The following is a 17708-nucleotide window of genomic DNA, read 5'->3' as shown; positions in this document are numbered from 1 at the left end:
CTTCCTCGCCACCTCGAGCCCCTACTCTGATCCAGACGGCCATCTCTTCCCTGGCCCTTGCTGCCCTCCACCTCACACCCAGCTCTCCCCTGCAGTCCTACATCCCCTGGGGGCTTCCTCAAGTACCTGTCTGATCCCATCATTCTGGGGCTTGGAGCCCTTCCCTGCTCTGCCACCCTCTTCAGCGTGGCATTCAAGGGCCAGCCTGAGGTGGACACAGGGACATGTGGCCTTTGCTCCAGCACACCCCGCCGCCCGTAGTTCTAAGCCAGAGAAGGTTGGTCTCCACTCCCCCAAATGCCTCTGTCGCCTTGCTCATGCGGTCCCCCTTACTTCCCTTCCACCCAGCCTTTGAGGCCCCACTCAAGGTTTTCCCAGTTTCTAAAGCCTCTGCTGACCACGCTGCCCAGCCTCACATGCTCCACTGTTCCATCCCCCTCACCTCCACCACAGGCCACGTCAGGGCCTCCTCTGGGCTCTCACATTGCCTGGGTCTCCCACTGCGAGGCAGTGGTCACCCTGGGCTGCTGTTGTCTGAATGGAGTTCTGACCTCCCAACGTGCCCAAAGGCTGGGGGCTCATGGAGGCCAGATTCCAGGTCTTCCGTATCCTGGGTCCACAGTGCCTCATACATGGGCCAGACACAAATGATGTGGCAGGAAATCTGCTAGGACATGACTAACTGGTGACCACTGGACCAGTTCTGAATTAGAAGCGGGAATCCTAGTCATGGAGAGACCCTAATAGTCCCTCATACCCGCCCTCTCACTTCGCCTGGACCAGAGTAGGATGGGGGCCTGCACAATACCCTCAGAGGGATCAGGGACAGGGCTAGCCATATAGCCTACAACTCCAACTGCCCTGGCATTTCAGGGCACCTCCTGGGCCAGAGGCATTTCCATCCAGGTCAGGCCCTCACACGGCCCTCCCTGAGGCATGAATGGGCGGGATGGTGAGATCGAAGAACCCGCCTGGACTTTCCAGTCCTGAGTGGAACATTCCTCTCTCCCATTTTATCCTATTTCTTGATAAAAGCTGATCCAGTTGGAAAATTCCCTCTGCCTGGTCCCTGCTCACAGACTTGGTGCTAGGCTCTGATGCAGGCCAGAGGGAAGAGGGTGCCTGGGCAGGCTGTCTGCCTCTCCCATTGACCCCAGCCTCTGGCCCCCATAATCCTTACCCTAACAGTTCAGCCCAGAGGTAAGAGGCGGCTCAGCCACCACGTGACCCTGTAAGCCCTGTGCACGCCACCTGGCTTTCCTGAGCTTCCATGACCTCATCTATGAAATCGGAGTTAGAAGAACAGTCCCTTCTTCTTGGGGACACTGGGGGAATTAACTGATACACTAAAGGTCAACCTTTGTTTTACTCCCACCATGTCTAAAAAGTGCTGGTGCCTGGTAATAGCCCAACCAGGGCTGGGTATTATTACTCTAATACTTTCTGGTTTGACAGAGGAGATCTATGTTCTCATTTGTTCCTCATAAAATCCCACAGCAGAATCACCAGCCCCCATTTAATAGCGAGGAGTCACACTCAAGTGACAAAGTGGCTTACCCAGTTAAATGGCAGAACTGAGCCTCTCCCTCCCCCTTTCCTGCACAAAGGGGACTCCCAACTGAGGTCAGCACCCCTCAGGTCAATGTCCACAGGCACTTATAGCACAGATCAAAGTGTAACCAGGGCACAAACTGAGACCTGGCTCTGAAGGAATGCCGGTGGGGGGGAGGAGGGGGGAGGAGGGGGGAGGAGGGGGGAGGAGGGGGGAGGAGAGGGGAGGAGAGGGGAGGAGAGGGGAGGAGAGGGGAGGAGAGGGGAGGAGAGGGGAGGAGAGGGGAGGAGAGGGGAGGAGAGGGGAGGAGAGGGGAGGAGAGGGGAGGAGAGGGGAGGAGAGGGGAGGAGAGGGGGGAACATGGCCAATCCCAAGGACTGGGAACACATCTGGAAAAGAATTGGCCTGGTACTGAGTTTAGAGGGATGGGGAACCACGTGATCTGTAGAATAAGGAAAGGAGAGGTGTATCTGGCAATGGGAACAGCTTGGGCAAAGGCAGAATGTTAGGATCTCAATGAAGACTGGAACCATAACCATTCATTCATTCATTCAGCAAAGCTTCACAGAGAACTCTCTCTGGACAGATATCTTGTGGGGTCTCAGGGGAACCAGATGGGATTCGCCTAGTCTCGGCTGTCAAGTTAAGGGAGTCTTAGAAGTCAGAGGGGTCAGGTTGGGGGGTAGGAATGAGAATGGGGAAGCCCCTGCAAGAGGGGGCCAGAAGCCCTGGGCCCAGTGCCACTGAGGCAAACCAGACTCTCTGACCTGCTCCCGGCCAGCCAGTCCCATCCCTCCATGCCTGCAGCCCCCACTCTCAAGTCTTTAGTGGGAACAGGTGGGAGGGGAGCTCTGGGATCCAGTGACACAGTTACGGGACACCATCTGACATGCAACATGACCCAGGTGAAATGTAAGCCTGCAGGCATGGTCCCTGGGCCCCACCCTCGGGGCTGCAGGAGGGTGTGTGCCCCTGTCTGTGCTGCCAGCTGAACCTGTGCCCCCTTCTCTGGCTGCAACCTCACAGTGGCTTCCTCTAAGGTCCTAGAACCACAGCCACCAGAATGACGGGGCAGGCACTCCGGTTCTAAAGCCCAGGGACAAAAGCATGGTTTCACGGAATCTGAGCCCTAGAGTCGCCATCGAGATATTGGGAGAGGAAACACATACACAGAGGCCAGAGGTCCTGCGTGCTAATCCCAGCACCATCACTTACCAGCTGCTTGACCAGGCCTGGTGGTCCCTCTCTGTCCCGGTTTCCCCTTGGGGTAACACTGGCTGCCCTCCCTGCCTCTCACAGGTGCTGCGAGGACCCAAAGATAGAGCTTGGGCCAAAGGGCTTTGTGCATCCCACGGCGGGGGGGGGGGGGGGGGGGGGTCCCTGAAGACTGCAGGAAAAGCAGGATGCCCCTGCCCCACCCTGTGTCCAGGACCTGGCTCCTGGGCTCCTGATCCCTGCCCTTGCCCCGAGGAGAGCCTTCTGCTCCCTGCCACTGTACCCTCTTTTGCCCTCAGCATTCTAGGAACCCAAGACAGAAACCCAGTTCTGTCTCTATATTCCCCAGCACTGGGCACAGCACCAGGCACAACCCAAATTACAGTGGGACTGAACCTCCCTGGATCCCTCATGTCCCTAAGCTGGGACCCTGTTCTCAGTACCATATCCCCACGTCCCCAAGCCACATACACATGTGCTTCCCCCATGGGTCCTCCTCTAGGCTACCGGCCTTCTCCAGGGCAGGGCCCTGACTTCATACTTTTCCATCCCTTCCCCCTCCCACTACCCACAGAACTTGCATCTCCAGTGTCCCTTTCCTTCAGGGCCATGAGAAGTAAAGGGTTAATCTGTTAGACTGATTCCCAGGGCAGTGCCAAGGCAGACAATGAATTCCTAGGACACCATAATCCAATAGAGCAAGACTATGGGCATTTTTAGACTAACTGACTTTACTGAGGTGTTCTCTATGTGGGACCCAACTTTTGAGTCAATAACCCAGCGAGACAGGTATTATTATCCCCATTTTATAGAAGAGGAAACCGAGGCTCGGAAGGGAAGGGGACTTGATGAAGGTTGCACAACTAATAAGGAAGTGGGCAAGGTGGGATTTGAATTCAGGCTGTCTGACTCAAAGTACCCCTGTGGAACTTCAGCCTGGCACCACGTCCGGCCCGCCACCGTGCATGCACCCATGCCCTCCACACACCCATCTCTCATACTGCACAGAACAGACCGAGTGCTTACGGAAAATGAACTGGTAGCCTGGGCAGAGGAGAGACAGCCTCTCGCGGAGGCAGTGGGAAAGTTCCATGGAAGAGGGGGTGTCCAAGAGGCAGGAGGAGGGGCACGGTACTGCCTCCACGCCCTTGAGGTTGCTGCCCGGCCCCTGTCAGCCTGCGTCTTCCCGCAGGGGCAGGGGAGGTAGGGGGCTACTCACATTGCCTTCATCGTCCACCACCTGGATCTGCCCAGAGTCACAGAGCTTCACCACCGCTCCGATGGGCACATCGAACTCCTGCCCAGATCTCAGGTCCATCCAGACATAATCCCCCTGTGGGTAAGAGAGAATCCCAGGCCAGGTGAGCAGGGAGGGGGATCCTGTGCCTCGGCCCTCCTACTGCCAGGGGATCCTGTGCCAACCAAGGGAGAGGGAAGGAAGGGGAGCTTGCACTTGCTGGGAGCCATCCGGTGCCAGGCCCCGGGCTGGGCACTTATGCAATGTCCTCAATCTCTCCTCTGTAACAGCCAAGTCCCCATTTCACAGATAGGTAAGCAGAGGCTCAGAGATGGGAGGAGCCAAGAGCATACAGCTGGGCAGCTTCAAACCCAGGGCTGTCCAGCACCCGGCTCTCCCCAAGGCTCTACAACCCCACACACGTACAGAAAATCTGTCGAGGCTCAGGCAGAAACACCAATTCACCCAAACCACTTCCCTTCTGTCCTAAAGGAGGCATCCCCACAGGACACCCAAACAGTCTCCATCACCTCCAGAGTCAAGTGTCATAGTCAGAGGTGTGGGTTTCCTTGCAGTGACACTGCTGTGTGCTGGGCCCTGTGATACGAGTTCTACCACCTTGCCTCCTAGCTTGTGGAGGGAGAACCCTGACCTTGAGCAGGAGGGTGTCACGCTTGTGTCCCCCGCTCTCACCACACACCCAGTGAAGGCACATGGAAGCCAAATTTAAAACGCAGAGTCGGAGAAACAACCACTTTCAGCGCCGATGCATTCCACAAACACGTATTGAGCACCTACTGAATACAAGGCACTGATTGATCTAAAGACTGGGGATCCAGCGGGGACCACGGAGTCTACCTTCCCGTTGGGAGGAGACAGAAAACAAACAACTGAGCAAACGCGTTCACACAATCGATCGCTGCAGATGGCGGGGAGGACGGCGAAGGGGCCAGGCACACCGAGGGTGGAGAATGACTGGGCTGGACAACGGCAGTCACAGAGGTGGTCAAGCTCCAGCGCCATCACCTCTCACTGGCCTGCAGGTAAAAGTTAGATTTTATTCTAATCCGAATAAGAGGATTCCCCAGGAGGCTGAGAGAACACAGACCCCTTAACACTGTAACTTACCAAGCAGCAGTTAGGAATAGAACCGCTGATGAAACAGGACAGTGAACCTCACCTGAGGGGATGGCCCCGTGGAAACCACGTGGGCTGGGAGTTGGGAAGCTAGGCTTGCTCAGCTGGGCCACGGACAAGGCGCTGCCTGACTTGAGCCTCAGTTTCCACATGCCTCAGGGGGTGGGCTCCAGGAGTCCCAAGTCCAACTCCTCACTGCTCCAGACTCCTCCTGGTCGTCCCCATTGGACTCAACTATTTCTTGGCCACGGCTGCCGCTTTGTGGGAGGTTACGCGTGTCAGAGACAGGTTAGCTCCAAACCCCAGCTTCCTCCCAGAAAAAGGAGGAAAAATTAGACGGGCTCTGGAGAGGAGAACTCACGTGTTTCCTGAGCATCTACGGTGTGGGAGTGCAGTCTGCCTGCCGGGGCTGCCTGGCTGCTTCCCGTGGGGCACCCCGTGTACCCCTTCCATCCCACACCCAAACTGTGCTTCCTGACACACCCCTCAGAAGCTCTGAGTTCCAGGCCGAGGATCACCTGCCACACTGGCTCACGCCGCTCTTCTCCACCTGCCCGCTACCCCTCCCACTTTCCACTGAGAGGACGCCACCTGTCTGTCCAGACCCAGAGCAAATAACAGCCCTTCCAACCCCTCCCCGCCTCCCCTCCTTCTCCCCCGCCCCCCAACCCCTGAAGAGCGCATTCATTGATTCAGCTTTTATTTATGGAGAGCCCACTGTGGGTCGGTCCCTTTCCAGCTCTGGGGACAGAGCCACAAACAGATGGGAAAGGCAGCGTGCCTCTAGACAGAGGAGGGGAGGATGTGAGGGGAACGTGGGCAGGTACCAGATTGTACAGGGCATAACCACAGACAGGAATTGGACTTTCTTTTAGGTACGACAAAGAGCCATTGAGGTTTTAAGCCGGAGAATGGCATGATGAATTTACATTTTCAAAACCTCGCTCTGGCTGTTGTGTGGAGAATGGAGGCATCCCTCCAGGCCCCGGGGCCAGCACCACTTGGGGTGACCGCCATCTGTGTGACCCTTTGCCACTAGCATGCAGCCCCCGAGGACCGGGCTGGGTCTGTCTCCTCTGTGACTCCCTAGAGTCAAACACAGAAAAACAGGATTTGTCTCTCGATGGGAGTGTGTGTGTGTATGTAAGAGAGAGAGCATGAGACAGAGGGTGTGTGAGAAAGAATGCAGAATGTATAGCATGAGAAAGAAAGAGACCAAGACAGACAGACAGACAGACAGACAGACACTAACCGCTGGCAGCCAGGCTGGCCAGGACATTGCCCCATGCTAACTCACAATACACCCACAACGGGCCAGGTAGGAAGTGAGATGCTTCCCTGTGATTATCTCATTGACAGCCCTCAGGCAGAAGATTCTATTTCCACTTCATCTCCTCATAGAGGTCAAGAAGCTTGTCCAAATTCACCCAGCTGTTTTGTAGTAAAACCCGGAATGAAGCCCAAGTCTGACAAATTCCGAATCCAGGACTCTTTCTGGACAGCTCTCTGAACCCAGTTTTGTGAGCAAAACAGGAAACACTGACAGGATCCCTGGTCTTGGATGGCTTGTGGGCCAAGGGGCAAGCTAAGAGTTTCAGCCGAGGGCAGCTGGGGGTCAGAGGTTGCCCCCAACCCAGTACAGAGCCTGGCACACAGGAGATATGCCCCACTCCGGGAACAGAGGAGAACCGGAAATAAAAGACTTCATGTGAGTGGGAAATGGGGGCTCAGAGAGGCTGAGCAGAGAGCTCAGGCCTACAGGAAACAGGCAACTAGAACTCTCCTAACCAAGGACTGTCACAAGGAGGGCAGTGGCTTAACTTTCTTTCTCTGCTCTAGGTCTCAACTGGAGGAAAAAGGTGAAAATGGCAGCCAACTGGCCTCAGGGAGAATTGTGAGGCCTGAGAACCTGTCTGAGAGGAAAAGTTCCTGGTCCCAGGAAAAGTTCTTGGGGCATCAGAATGCAGGTGGGTTCAAAGTCTTCATTTTACAGATGAGGAAACTGAGGCCCAAAGAGACAAAGGAACTTGGCCACAGTCACTCATCAAATTAATGACTGATAAAGACTCTGATCATCTGCAGAGCAGCCTGAACCAAAAACAAGGTGAGGGAAGGAAGATCGAAAAGAAAGGAGATTTGGGGGTGGGGGGGGGGGACAGGAAGGGGAAGGAGAGGAAGGGGGCACTGGGCCCCAGTCTTACATCACCAACCCTTCTTGTCCCCAGATTCCAGGCACTCACGCCTGAACCTGGTCCCACTCATACCACTCCACTGTGACAGGCGCCCCACTAGAGACTTCACCTTGAACTCACATTCCCATTTGGGATGTGCAAAAGCTCCCGATGCAAGGAGGGGCGGCTGGGGCCAAGTTCACTCTGGGAGTCAGGGAAGGCATGAGGCGCCGGGGTGGGGGGGGGGGGGGCTGTCTGCACACACCCTGGTGCTCTGCCACCCATTGCCGCTCATCCCGTTTCTGCCAGGCGGGGAAACAGAGGCACGGGGCGGGATTCCCAGGGTGCAATCTCCCCCTCCCCGCGCAGGCCTCACCGGCAGGACCGCATAGGTCTTCAACGCATGGTTCAAGCTGCGAACCAGCGCCCACTTGCCCTGCGGCTTGGCGCGCGCCTCGGCGCGGTCGGAGGGGTCGGAGGGGTCGGCAGGATCGGAGGGCTCCGCGGGGTCGGCAGGGGGCTCCATGGCGCGGTCGGTCTGGCGGCGGCTCCGCTCCGACTCCCTAATTCACCTAATCCCGTGCGCACCGCCGCCGGGAACCCTAAACCCGGCCATCTGCTGCGTGCCCATGGCAACGGCGGCTTAGGTGACGCCCGCGGGAACGCGGAGGGGGCGCGCGCACCGCCCTGGCCCTGGCCCGTCTCCTCGGGACCCCCAACACCTCATCATTGTGGGGGGATTCGCAGCCGGCTTCACCGAGACCGCAGCGTGTAGCGCCGCAGAACCGAGCTGCGGACCTTAGCATCCACCAGGCACCTGGAAACTCAATCTGTAGGTTTTCTTTGGAAAGGAACGTGGGGATGTTATGGAGTGGAACGCAATAAACTTCATAATTTTTTAAGACGGACGGGAAGGTGCCTGAAAGATCCTACTAGCTCACTGGCTACCTCTGGAAAGGGAGGGCAGGTAAAACTCTTCCTAAGGGTAGGGATGTGGGACTTAGGGGAGAAAAGCTTCCGAACAGTCTGTCTCTGGTCTTCCTCACCCAGCTTGGAGGCCAGCCAGCTGGTAATCTGCAGAAGGCAGAAGAGGCACCTGGGAAGGGTGTCCCCTGGTTCTCCAGGACAGTGGGCGCCAAGCTGGTCTCCTATGTCCTGGCAGCCACATGGGACTGGGCACCTGGCTTGGGTCCATGCTGGGCGATGAGCCACCATCCTGTCCGGCAGGCACAGGCCCTGGGACTCTGCTCCCACTCCTTCTCCCCTCTTCTTAACTTCTGTTTTCTTCCTCCCCTTTCTCCTCTCTCTTCAAGCCCTACTGTTTCCATGTTTGGCCCTTGGCATTATCTAGAATCCTGGAGGCCTGACTGTCCCACAAAAACACGGCAGGGAGAAGGGGGAATGGCAAGGAAAGAGACAGTGATGCCTCACACAGAACTCAGAGCTGCCCCACTGGATCTGGGCTTCCTTCTACCCCAACCCCCTATCCGGGACTCAGGGACCCAGCCCTCTGCCACCCCGCACAAAGCTGATGGACCGCAGCGATTCCCACCTACTTCCTATGCCCTCCCAGGGACCGTCCCCTTAGGAGGGATCCTTCCCCCAGTGAAGCACAAAATAAGCACATGTACCCTTGCCCACCCACCCACAGGAGTCCATGGGAGAAGGGCCCTTCAGACACAGGACGGTGCCGGGGATAGGTTTCCAGGCATCCTTGCATTTGTCCATTTACCCAGGCTTCACAGGCTCAGACTAAAGCTTAGGGGACACCATCCTCGCAAGCCCAGGCCTGGGAATGGACCAGATCCAGACCCAGATAAGGATAGTGCCACCAGATGAGGGATGGATTAGTCCTGGAGAGACAGGATAGCCTGGCCACTAAGCTGTTGGACTCGGGACCCAGATGGCTTAGGTTCAACCCTGGCTAGGCCCCTCAAGCCGTGTAACCTGGGGCAAGTTCCTCAACCCGTATGTGCCTTTGTTTCCACATCTGTGGGATGACAAGATAACAGTACATCATGAGTTGCTTGTGAGGATTGAAAAGGTTTATGTGGGTAACTCACTCAGATTGGTTCCTGTTTAAAAAAAAAAAAAAAAAAATGGCCGCATGAGTGTTGGTTCTTATTAGCTGAGCAAGTCACGTTAGGGGTGGTACCTGGGCGTCAGGATTATCTCAGGCAGACATGAGAGGGAAGAGCACATCACAGAGAAGCAGAGGGAAGAAGGAAGAGATAGTAAATCAGGGCTGGTGGATGGAGAGAGGCCCCCTCAGAGAGACCCAGCAAGTACTCAGAGCCTGGCCCTGCCTGGCCCAGAGCCACTGCTCAACCCCATGCACCCAGGCCACCCCTAGCTGAAGCCTGGGATTGGGCCCCTTCCCCGCAGGCAGGTCTGGGAAGTAAGTCTGATACCCCTGTGACCCACTCTGGCATCAACAGATCCTCTCCCAGAACCAGGGCTCACTGCTGTTCCAGCCTCATCTCCTGCTTCCCTGAACACACAGGATAGGGTCTCCCTATCCTCACTTTTTTTTTTTTTTTTAAGTTCCAACATGGGGCTTGAACCCACAACCCTGAGATCGAGACCCGAGATCAAGAGTCGCTTAACTGACGGAGCCACCCAGGCATCCCTCCTCACCTTTGTTTGTGCCGAGCCCTCTGCCAGAAATGCTTCACCTCACGATCCTCTTCCCTTCTGCCACCCGGCCACCCAGGCTCCACAGAGACTCGGGCCACCTGTCCTTAATATCCCCTCTCCACTACCCTCTTTTCTGTACTTCCTTAGTGCCTCACACAAACGCATGGTGCTGCCCTCACCCCGCCATACCCCCCCATCCAGTCCAGCTCTGGCCAGATGGGGAGACTGATGTTCAGCGGGGGTGGAGGGACTACCCAACAATTGACAGCAAGGTGGGACAAAAACCTTCCATTTAGTAACTGTGCCAACTGTCACGAGCAAGTGACGTCAGGGAAAATGGCAAAGAAGAAACTCAAGAATTCATCCCTTTACAAAAATACAAAAAAATGTGGTAAAAATGGTCAGAATCAACAATATTAGAACCCTGGAAAATCATCAAATGTTTATAGTAACCAACCGAACATTTACTAAAGAGAAAGGTGACCGAAACCCAGCAGGAGAACTTTGTGGGGTTTTAACCTCCCCTCCCCCTGCACCTCTCTGTGGCAGTCTTGAAGATGGAAGCCTGTATCCCTGGTGTGGGTTCTTAGGGCCTGACGGGGCAGAACAGACCCCTTATCTAAGAATTATGGTTCTTCTAACAAGTCTGGGAGCTCCCTAAAGGAATAATGCCAAGGGCTTGCCTTTATTTCTCTAGCTTGGAACTCCCCGCAGGGTGGAGGAGTAGGTAGGGAGGGTTTTGGTCAAAAACATTCAGAGACCAATCAATGAGACCACTGCTATGTGGAGTGGGGTGGGGTGGGGTGGGGTGGGGGGAGGGAGAAGCATGGAAATAGTTGGAACAAACAATAGACACTCCAAAAAGCCTGCAGGAAAGCCAGGGGAATAGGGGTTTTGAAAAGCTCTTGCATACAGTGGGGAATCTAGAACACCTCATGTGGAGGGTTGGAAGAACGTTCAGAAAAAGCCCAAGAACACCCTAAGCTCTCACTTCAAACTGACCCTCAAGCTCCATTTAGACAGGAAGTGATCTGCCTAAGGCCTAAGCATTGAAGGCATGCCCAGCAGGCGCGCGCACGCACACACACACACACACACACACACACACACACAGCCAGCTGCAGGACTGAAAGTAATTTTGTTTTGTTTTTGGCTCTATGAGTTTTCAAAACGTCAGTGACCACACACAACAAAGAATACACTCTTCATAAAGATAGTTTTGAAAGGTCATTAAACAAAACTGTAACTCACAAGAAGCAACAAGACACTGGAGACAGAGGGAGAGAGAAGAATCAGACTTCCAGAGTTATCACATTACATTTAAAAATTTTTTTTGGTGTTTTACTTATTCTTGAGAGAGAGTGACAGAGAGACAGAGCACGAGTGGGGGAGGGGCAGGGTGAGAGAAGGACACAGAATCTGAAGCAGGCTCCAGACTCTGAGCTGTCAGCACACAGCCTGACACGGGGCTCGAACCCACAAGTCATGAGATCATCACCTGAGCCAAAGTTGGACACCCAACCAAGCCACCCAGGCACCCCATCACATTATTTTTTAAATGTCCGGTTTTCAACCAAAGATTAGGAGGCATGCAAAGAAACAAGTATGGCCCATTCACAGGTAAAAAGCAAACAATAAAAACTTTCCCTGAGGAAGCTCAGACATTGGACTTCATAGACAAAGGTTTTTATCAACTATCTGAAGTATACCCAAAGAACAGAGGGAAACCAGAACATCTCACCAAATACAGAGTATCCATAAAGAGGTAAAAATGATTACAAGTGACCAAATACAACATTAGCAGTTGAAAAGCGCAATAGCCTATATGAAAAATTCACTAGAGACATTCAACAGCAGATTTGAACAGGCAGAAGGAAGAATCAGTAAACTTGAAGATAGATTCATTAGATTATCCAGTCTGGGGGACAGGAAGAAAAAAAAAAAGGACTAGGAAAAATGAGCAGAACCCGAGAAACCTGTGCGACATCAGGTGGCCCAACATGTGCATGATGGGAATCATCATCACACATTTCATGTACGCAAGGAGAGGACAAGAGAAAGAGGCAAAAACAATATGTGAAGAAATAATGGTCAAAAACTTCCCAAACTTGATAAAAGATACAAATCTACAGCCAAATAGCTCAATAAATTCCAAGTAGGATGAACTCAAAAAGAACCACATTGAGTCCCGGCCATAACCATCAGACAACAACCACAAAAATAAAAGGCACCTGAATTGCCAAGGAAGAGGTAAAATTGTCACAATTTGCAGACAGCGTGATACCATATATAGAAAACCCCAATGACCTACCAAAAAACTACTAGAACTGAAAAATGAATCCAGGAAAGTCACAGAGTACAAAAATCAATATACAGAAATCTGTTGCCTTTCTATACAACAACAATAATGAAGCAGCAACAAGAGAAATTAAGAAAACAATCCCATTTACAATTGCACCCAGAATAATAAAATACCTAAGAATAAACTTAACCAAGGAGGTGAAAGACCTGTACTCTGAAAACTATAAAACGCTGATGAAGGAAGTTAAAGACAATGCAAAGAAATGGAAAAACATTCCATACTCATGGATTTGAAGAACAGATGTTGTCATAAAATGTCAGTACTGCCCAAAGCAATCTACACGTTTAATGCCATCCCTATTAAAATACCAACAGCATTTGTCACAGAACTAGAACAATCCTAAAATTTGTATGGAACCACAAAAGACCCCAATAGCCAAGGCACCTGGGAAAAAGAGAAACAAAACCGGAGGTATCCCAATTCTACACTTGATCTTAGCCAAAAGGCCGAGAAGTGATGAAGGTATCCCAATTCTAGACTTCAGGTTATATTGCAAAGCTGTCGTGGCCAAAACAGTATGCCACTGGCACAGAAATAGACACATCAATAGAACAGGATAGAAAGCCCAGAAATAAACCCATAATTATATGGTCAATTAATCTTTGACAAGGAAAGAATATGTAATGGGGAAAAGGTGGTCTCTTCAACAAATGGTGTTGGGAAAATTGGACAGCCACAGGAAGAAGAATGGAATTGGACCACTTTCTTACACCACACACAAAAATAAACTCAAAATGCATTCAGGACCTAAATGTGAGACCTAAAACCACAAAAATCCTAGAAGAGATCCCAGGCCATAATTTATTTGACATTGGTCATAGCAACATCTTTCTAGATAGGTCTCCTGAGGCAAGGGAAACAAAAGCAAAAATCAACTACTGGCACATCAAAATAAAAATTTTCTGCACCACAAAGAAAACAAAAAAGACCCACATTGAGACGCATTAAAAATCAAATGGTCAAAAGACAAAATAAGAGAGACTCATTGCATACAAAGGATCTTCAATATGAATAATAGCTGATTTCTCAACAGAAATCATGGAAGCCAGAAGGCAGTGAGATGATGTATTTAAAGTACAGAAAGGAAAAACAAATGTAAGAATTCAATATCTGGTAATAACCAACAGAACTAAAAGGCAACCTATAGAATGGGAGAAGATATTTGCTAAGGACATATCCAATAAAGAGTTAGTATCCGAAATATTTAAAGAACCTATACAACTCAACACCAAAACCCAAATCAAAACCTGATAAAAAAAAAATGGGCAGAAAAGATGAACAGACATTTCCCCAAAGGAGATATCCAGATGGCCAACAGACATGAAAAGATGCTCATCACTCATCATCAGGGAAATGCAAATCAAAACCATAATGAGCTATCACCTCACACCTGTCAGAATGGCTAATATCAAAAACACAAGAAACAAGCATTGGCGAGGATGTGGAGAAAAATGAACCCGCATGCACTGTTGGAGGAAATGCAAACTGGTGCAGTCACTGTGGAAGACAGTATGGAGCTTCCTCAAGTGAAAATAGTACTTCCCTATGATCCAGTAGTCACACTACCAGGGATTTCCTCAAAGAATACAAAAATACCAATTTGAAGGGATACATGCATTCCTATGTTTACTACAGTATTATTTAAGATAGCCAAACTATGGGAGCATCCCAAGTGTCTATCAATAGAGGAATGGATAAAGATGGGGTGTGTGTATATATACATATATGTGTATACATATATGTGTGTATATATAAATGTACACACAACACAATGGAATATTAGCCGCAAAGAAAAGAATGAAATCTTGCCATTCACAGCAAGATGGGTGGATCTAGAGAGTATACTGCTAAGCAAAATAAGTCCATCAGAAAAGACAAACACCATATGCTTTCATATGTGGGATTTAAGAAACAAATGAATAAGGGGGGGGGGGGGCGGGGAAGAAACAAACCAAGAAACAGACACTTAATTATAGAGAGCAAAGTGATTGTTACCAGAGGGGAGGGAGGGGGGTAGGGGTAGGGGTGAAATAGGTGACGGGGATTAAAAGTACACTTATCCTGGGGCGCCTGGGTGGCTCAGTCGGTTAAGTGTCCGACTTCAGCTCAGGTCACGATCTTGCGGTCCGTGAGTTCGAGCCCTGTGTCGGGCTCTGGGTTGATGGCTCAGAGCCTGGAGCCTGTTTCCGATTCTGTGTCTCCCTCTCTCTCTGCCCCTCCCCCGTTCATGCTCTGTCTCTCTCTGTCTCAAAAATAAATAAAACGTTAAAAAAAAATAAATAAAAATAAAATAAAATAAAAGTACACTTATCCTGATGCGCACCAAGAAACACATGCAATTGTTGGATCATAACGTCATACACCTGAAACTAACATAGCACTGCATGTTAACTACACTGGAATTAAAATTTAAAAAAAAAAAAATTCAATATCTGGCAAAACCATCCTTCGGAAACGACAGAGAAACTAAGACATTCTCAAGTAAACAAAAGCTGAGGGAGCTTGTTGCTAGTAGACCTGCCTACAAGAAATGCTAAAAGGAGTCTTTTCAGGCTAAAACGAATGGGCACTCGACAGTAACTCAAAGCAAAGAAATAGAGAACTCCAATAAAGGTAATTTTACAAAAGTATATTTACATAGGCAAATATAAAATCCAGCATGGGGCACCTGGGTGGCTTAGTCGGTTAAGCTCCCAACTTCAGCTCAGGTCATGATCTTGCGGTTCCTGGGTTTAGCCCCTCGTCGGGCTCTGTGCTGACAGCTCAGCGCCTGGAGCCTGCCTCAGATTCTGTGTTTCCCTCTCTCTCTGTCCCTCCCCCATTTGCACTCGGTCTCTCTTGCTCTCAAAAATAAATACAAAAAAAATTTGTTTAAGCCAGCATTATTGTTATTTTAGTTTGTAACTCCTTTTTTTCCCTATATGATTTAAAAGACAAATGCATAAAACAATAATTATAAATCTATGTGAATGGGCACACCATGTATAAAGATGTAATTTCTGACAGTAACAGTACGAAAAAAGAAGGGTGACAGAGCTGTACAAAAGCAGCATTTTTATGTACCATTGAAGCTAAGTTGTTATTAACTACCACTAGATTGTTAGAAATTTAAGATATTAATCGTATACCCCCAGGGTAACCACTAGAATATATATGTATGGAAATGAGAAGGGAATCAAAAGAGTACACTGGGGAAAAAAAATAAAACAGAAAAGAAGGCAGTAATAGAGGAATTCGAGGGGTGGGGGAGAGGGGGAGAAAGGGCCTATAGGAAAACATAACAAAATGGCAAAAGTCTTTATATGGAAACAAATTAAACCCTTCAATTAAAAGGTAGAGGTTGGGAGCACCTGGGTGGCTCAGTCAGTTGGGCATCTGAGTTTGGATCAGGTTATGATCTCACGGTTTGTGAGTTCAAGTCCCATGTTGGGCTCTGTGCTGATAGCTCAGAGCCTGGAGCCTACTTCAGAGTCTGTGTCTCCCTCTCTCTCTGCCCCTTCCCTGCTCACACTCTGTCTCTCCCTGTCTCAAAAATAAATAAATGTTTAAAAAATTTAAACAAAAAAAAGGTAGAGGTTGGCAGCATAGGCTAAAAAAAAAAACAAAAACAAAAACAAAAACCCATGATCCAACTATATGCTATCTACAGAAGACTCACTTTAGATCCAAAAACACAAACAGATTAAAGGTGAAAAGATAGAAAAATATATTCCATGCAAACAGGAACCAAAAAAGAGCTGGGGTGGCTAGAGCATCAGACAAAATAGACTTGAAATCATTAGAACACTGTTGCAAGAGACAAAGCAGGACATTATATTCTAATAAAAGGGTCAATCCAACTGTTATCAACAGCCCACAAATTTATCTTCAAACCTCCCTGTGCTTATGAATCCGGGCAAAGTACATTCAGTCCCTACTCGGGATCCACCAGGGAGCCGGAAATTGTATCATATTGAAGCATGGCAGCCCCCCGTGAGGTCCTTAAAGGAGTGTCATGTGCACCACACATCTCTGGGTTCTTGCAAGCACCAGCTGGCTTTGCAACCTGGGCCTATCCCCTCACCACCCCCCCCGCCCCCGCCAGAGACTTCAGTCCCCCATCTGTATGCGAGGGGCTACTGCAACAGCCTCAGCACCTTCCCTGGTGCTGCCCCCCCCCCACCCCATCCACCATCAGAGGCAGGGCAAAAGCCTCCCCCCTCCCCAGGTTCCCCACCACCCCCACTCCACCCCAGGACTCCTGCTGTTACAGTTCCGCTCAAAGGTGCCCTTGCCATGTTTCAAGCCACTTCCCACTGCCGTCTGGTAACTGCTCTGGGACAGGGAGCAATTTATCTCTGCATCCTTTGTGCCCAGCCTGGTACAGAGAATGGGCTCAGTGCCACGTTGCTGGGTGGGTGTGTGAGAACGCGGCTGGAGGGGAGGCAGCTTCTGATATGCCAGGAATCTCCAGGAACCCCCACCCCAATCCACATGACGGGTCTGCCCAGACCTCCTCAGGGTCCCTAGGAAAGAGCCTGTGTTCTGCAAATGCCACCCCACAGGACAGTCTGAACTCTCCTTCCCCAGGTCCTGTGCCTGTTCCTTGTATCACACCCATACACCCTGCACAGCAGCCCCCTCTCAGGGTCTCCTCTCCTGCCTGCCACCCTCTCACTTTGGTGGCTCCCTTCCCCGTCCTGACGTGTCCCAGCTTATATCTAAATGGCCCTCTCTGGGCTTCAGTTTCTTCACCTGTGACATGGACAGGACAATCCCTACCCTCATAGCCTTATGCCAATAAAAGGAGATCACATATAGAGACTGCCCGGCCTGCACTGGGCCAGTGTGGATGCTACTTTTGAAGAATTAGAACCCTCAAAAAATAAATGTTTGCATGAGTAAAGAAATTTGGATTCTTCTCCCATGTTTATAAAGAGGTTTCCTCTACCTGGGACCCTATGGGGTCTCAGAACGGCTGGGATGATGGAGGAAGAGAGGGAGGAACAAATCTCGGTCACCGATCTTTCCCACATGGGGAAAGATCCATCATGTCCTTCAAGGTCTCCTGAGATTTTTGTACCAAATAAAGTGAGAGAGAGAGAGAGAGAGAGAGAGAGAGAGAGAGAGAGAGAGAGAGAGAGAGAGAGAAACAGGGAATTCTCATGCACAGGAACACTACCAACATGATCTCATTGGTCAACATGATCTCATTGGTTGTCATCATGGCGGCTAACCATCCCTGAGCGCGCTTCCGTCAGACTAAGCATTGTATATGCACCGGGACATTTCATTCTCAAGCTTTCCTCTGAGGTGGGCACCACTGTCTGCCTAGCTCCTCAGACCAAGTGAGGGTGTCCTACCAGTCATTCCTTCTTTAGCGTACAGCCTCATCTGAGTGGGCTGGTGCCAGGGCTG

At 50.8% G+C, this 17708-nt stretch overlaps 1 protein-coding gene across 4 annotated transcripts in view; it reads right to left on the bottom strand.

The window, feature by feature from the left end:
• MYO7A (myosin VIIA) overlaps nt 1–17708 on the bottom strand; it is an 84448-nt gene that overhangs the window by 61878 nt on the left and 4862 nt on the right. The window contains exons 1-2 of one of the 4 annotated variants that reach the window (XM_060605542.2): nt 9950–9969; nt 3987–4100 (exon numbers count right to left, since the gene is read on the bottom strand). In XM_060605542.2, coding sequence (XP_060461525.2) covers nt 3987–4085 — 99 coding nt within the window. In that variant the 5' untranslated portion in view covers nt 4086–4100; nt 9950–9969. Of the gene's footprint in view, nt 1–3986; nt 4101–7688; nt 7884–9949; nt 9970–17708 lie in introns of those variants that run through there. The other 3 variants (XM_060605540.3, XM_078433075.2, XM_060605541.3) reach the window with 3 other exon arrangements.

This window comes from Panthera onca, chromosome D1 (genome assembly GCF_046562875.1).
Source record: "Panthera onca isolate mPanOnc1 chromosome D1, mPanOnc1 haplotype 2, whole genome shotgun sequence".
NCBI lineage: Eukaryota > Metazoa > Chordata > Mammalia > Carnivora > Felidae > Panthera > Panthera onca.
This window is presented reverse-complemented; position numbering and strand designations above follow the sequence as displayed.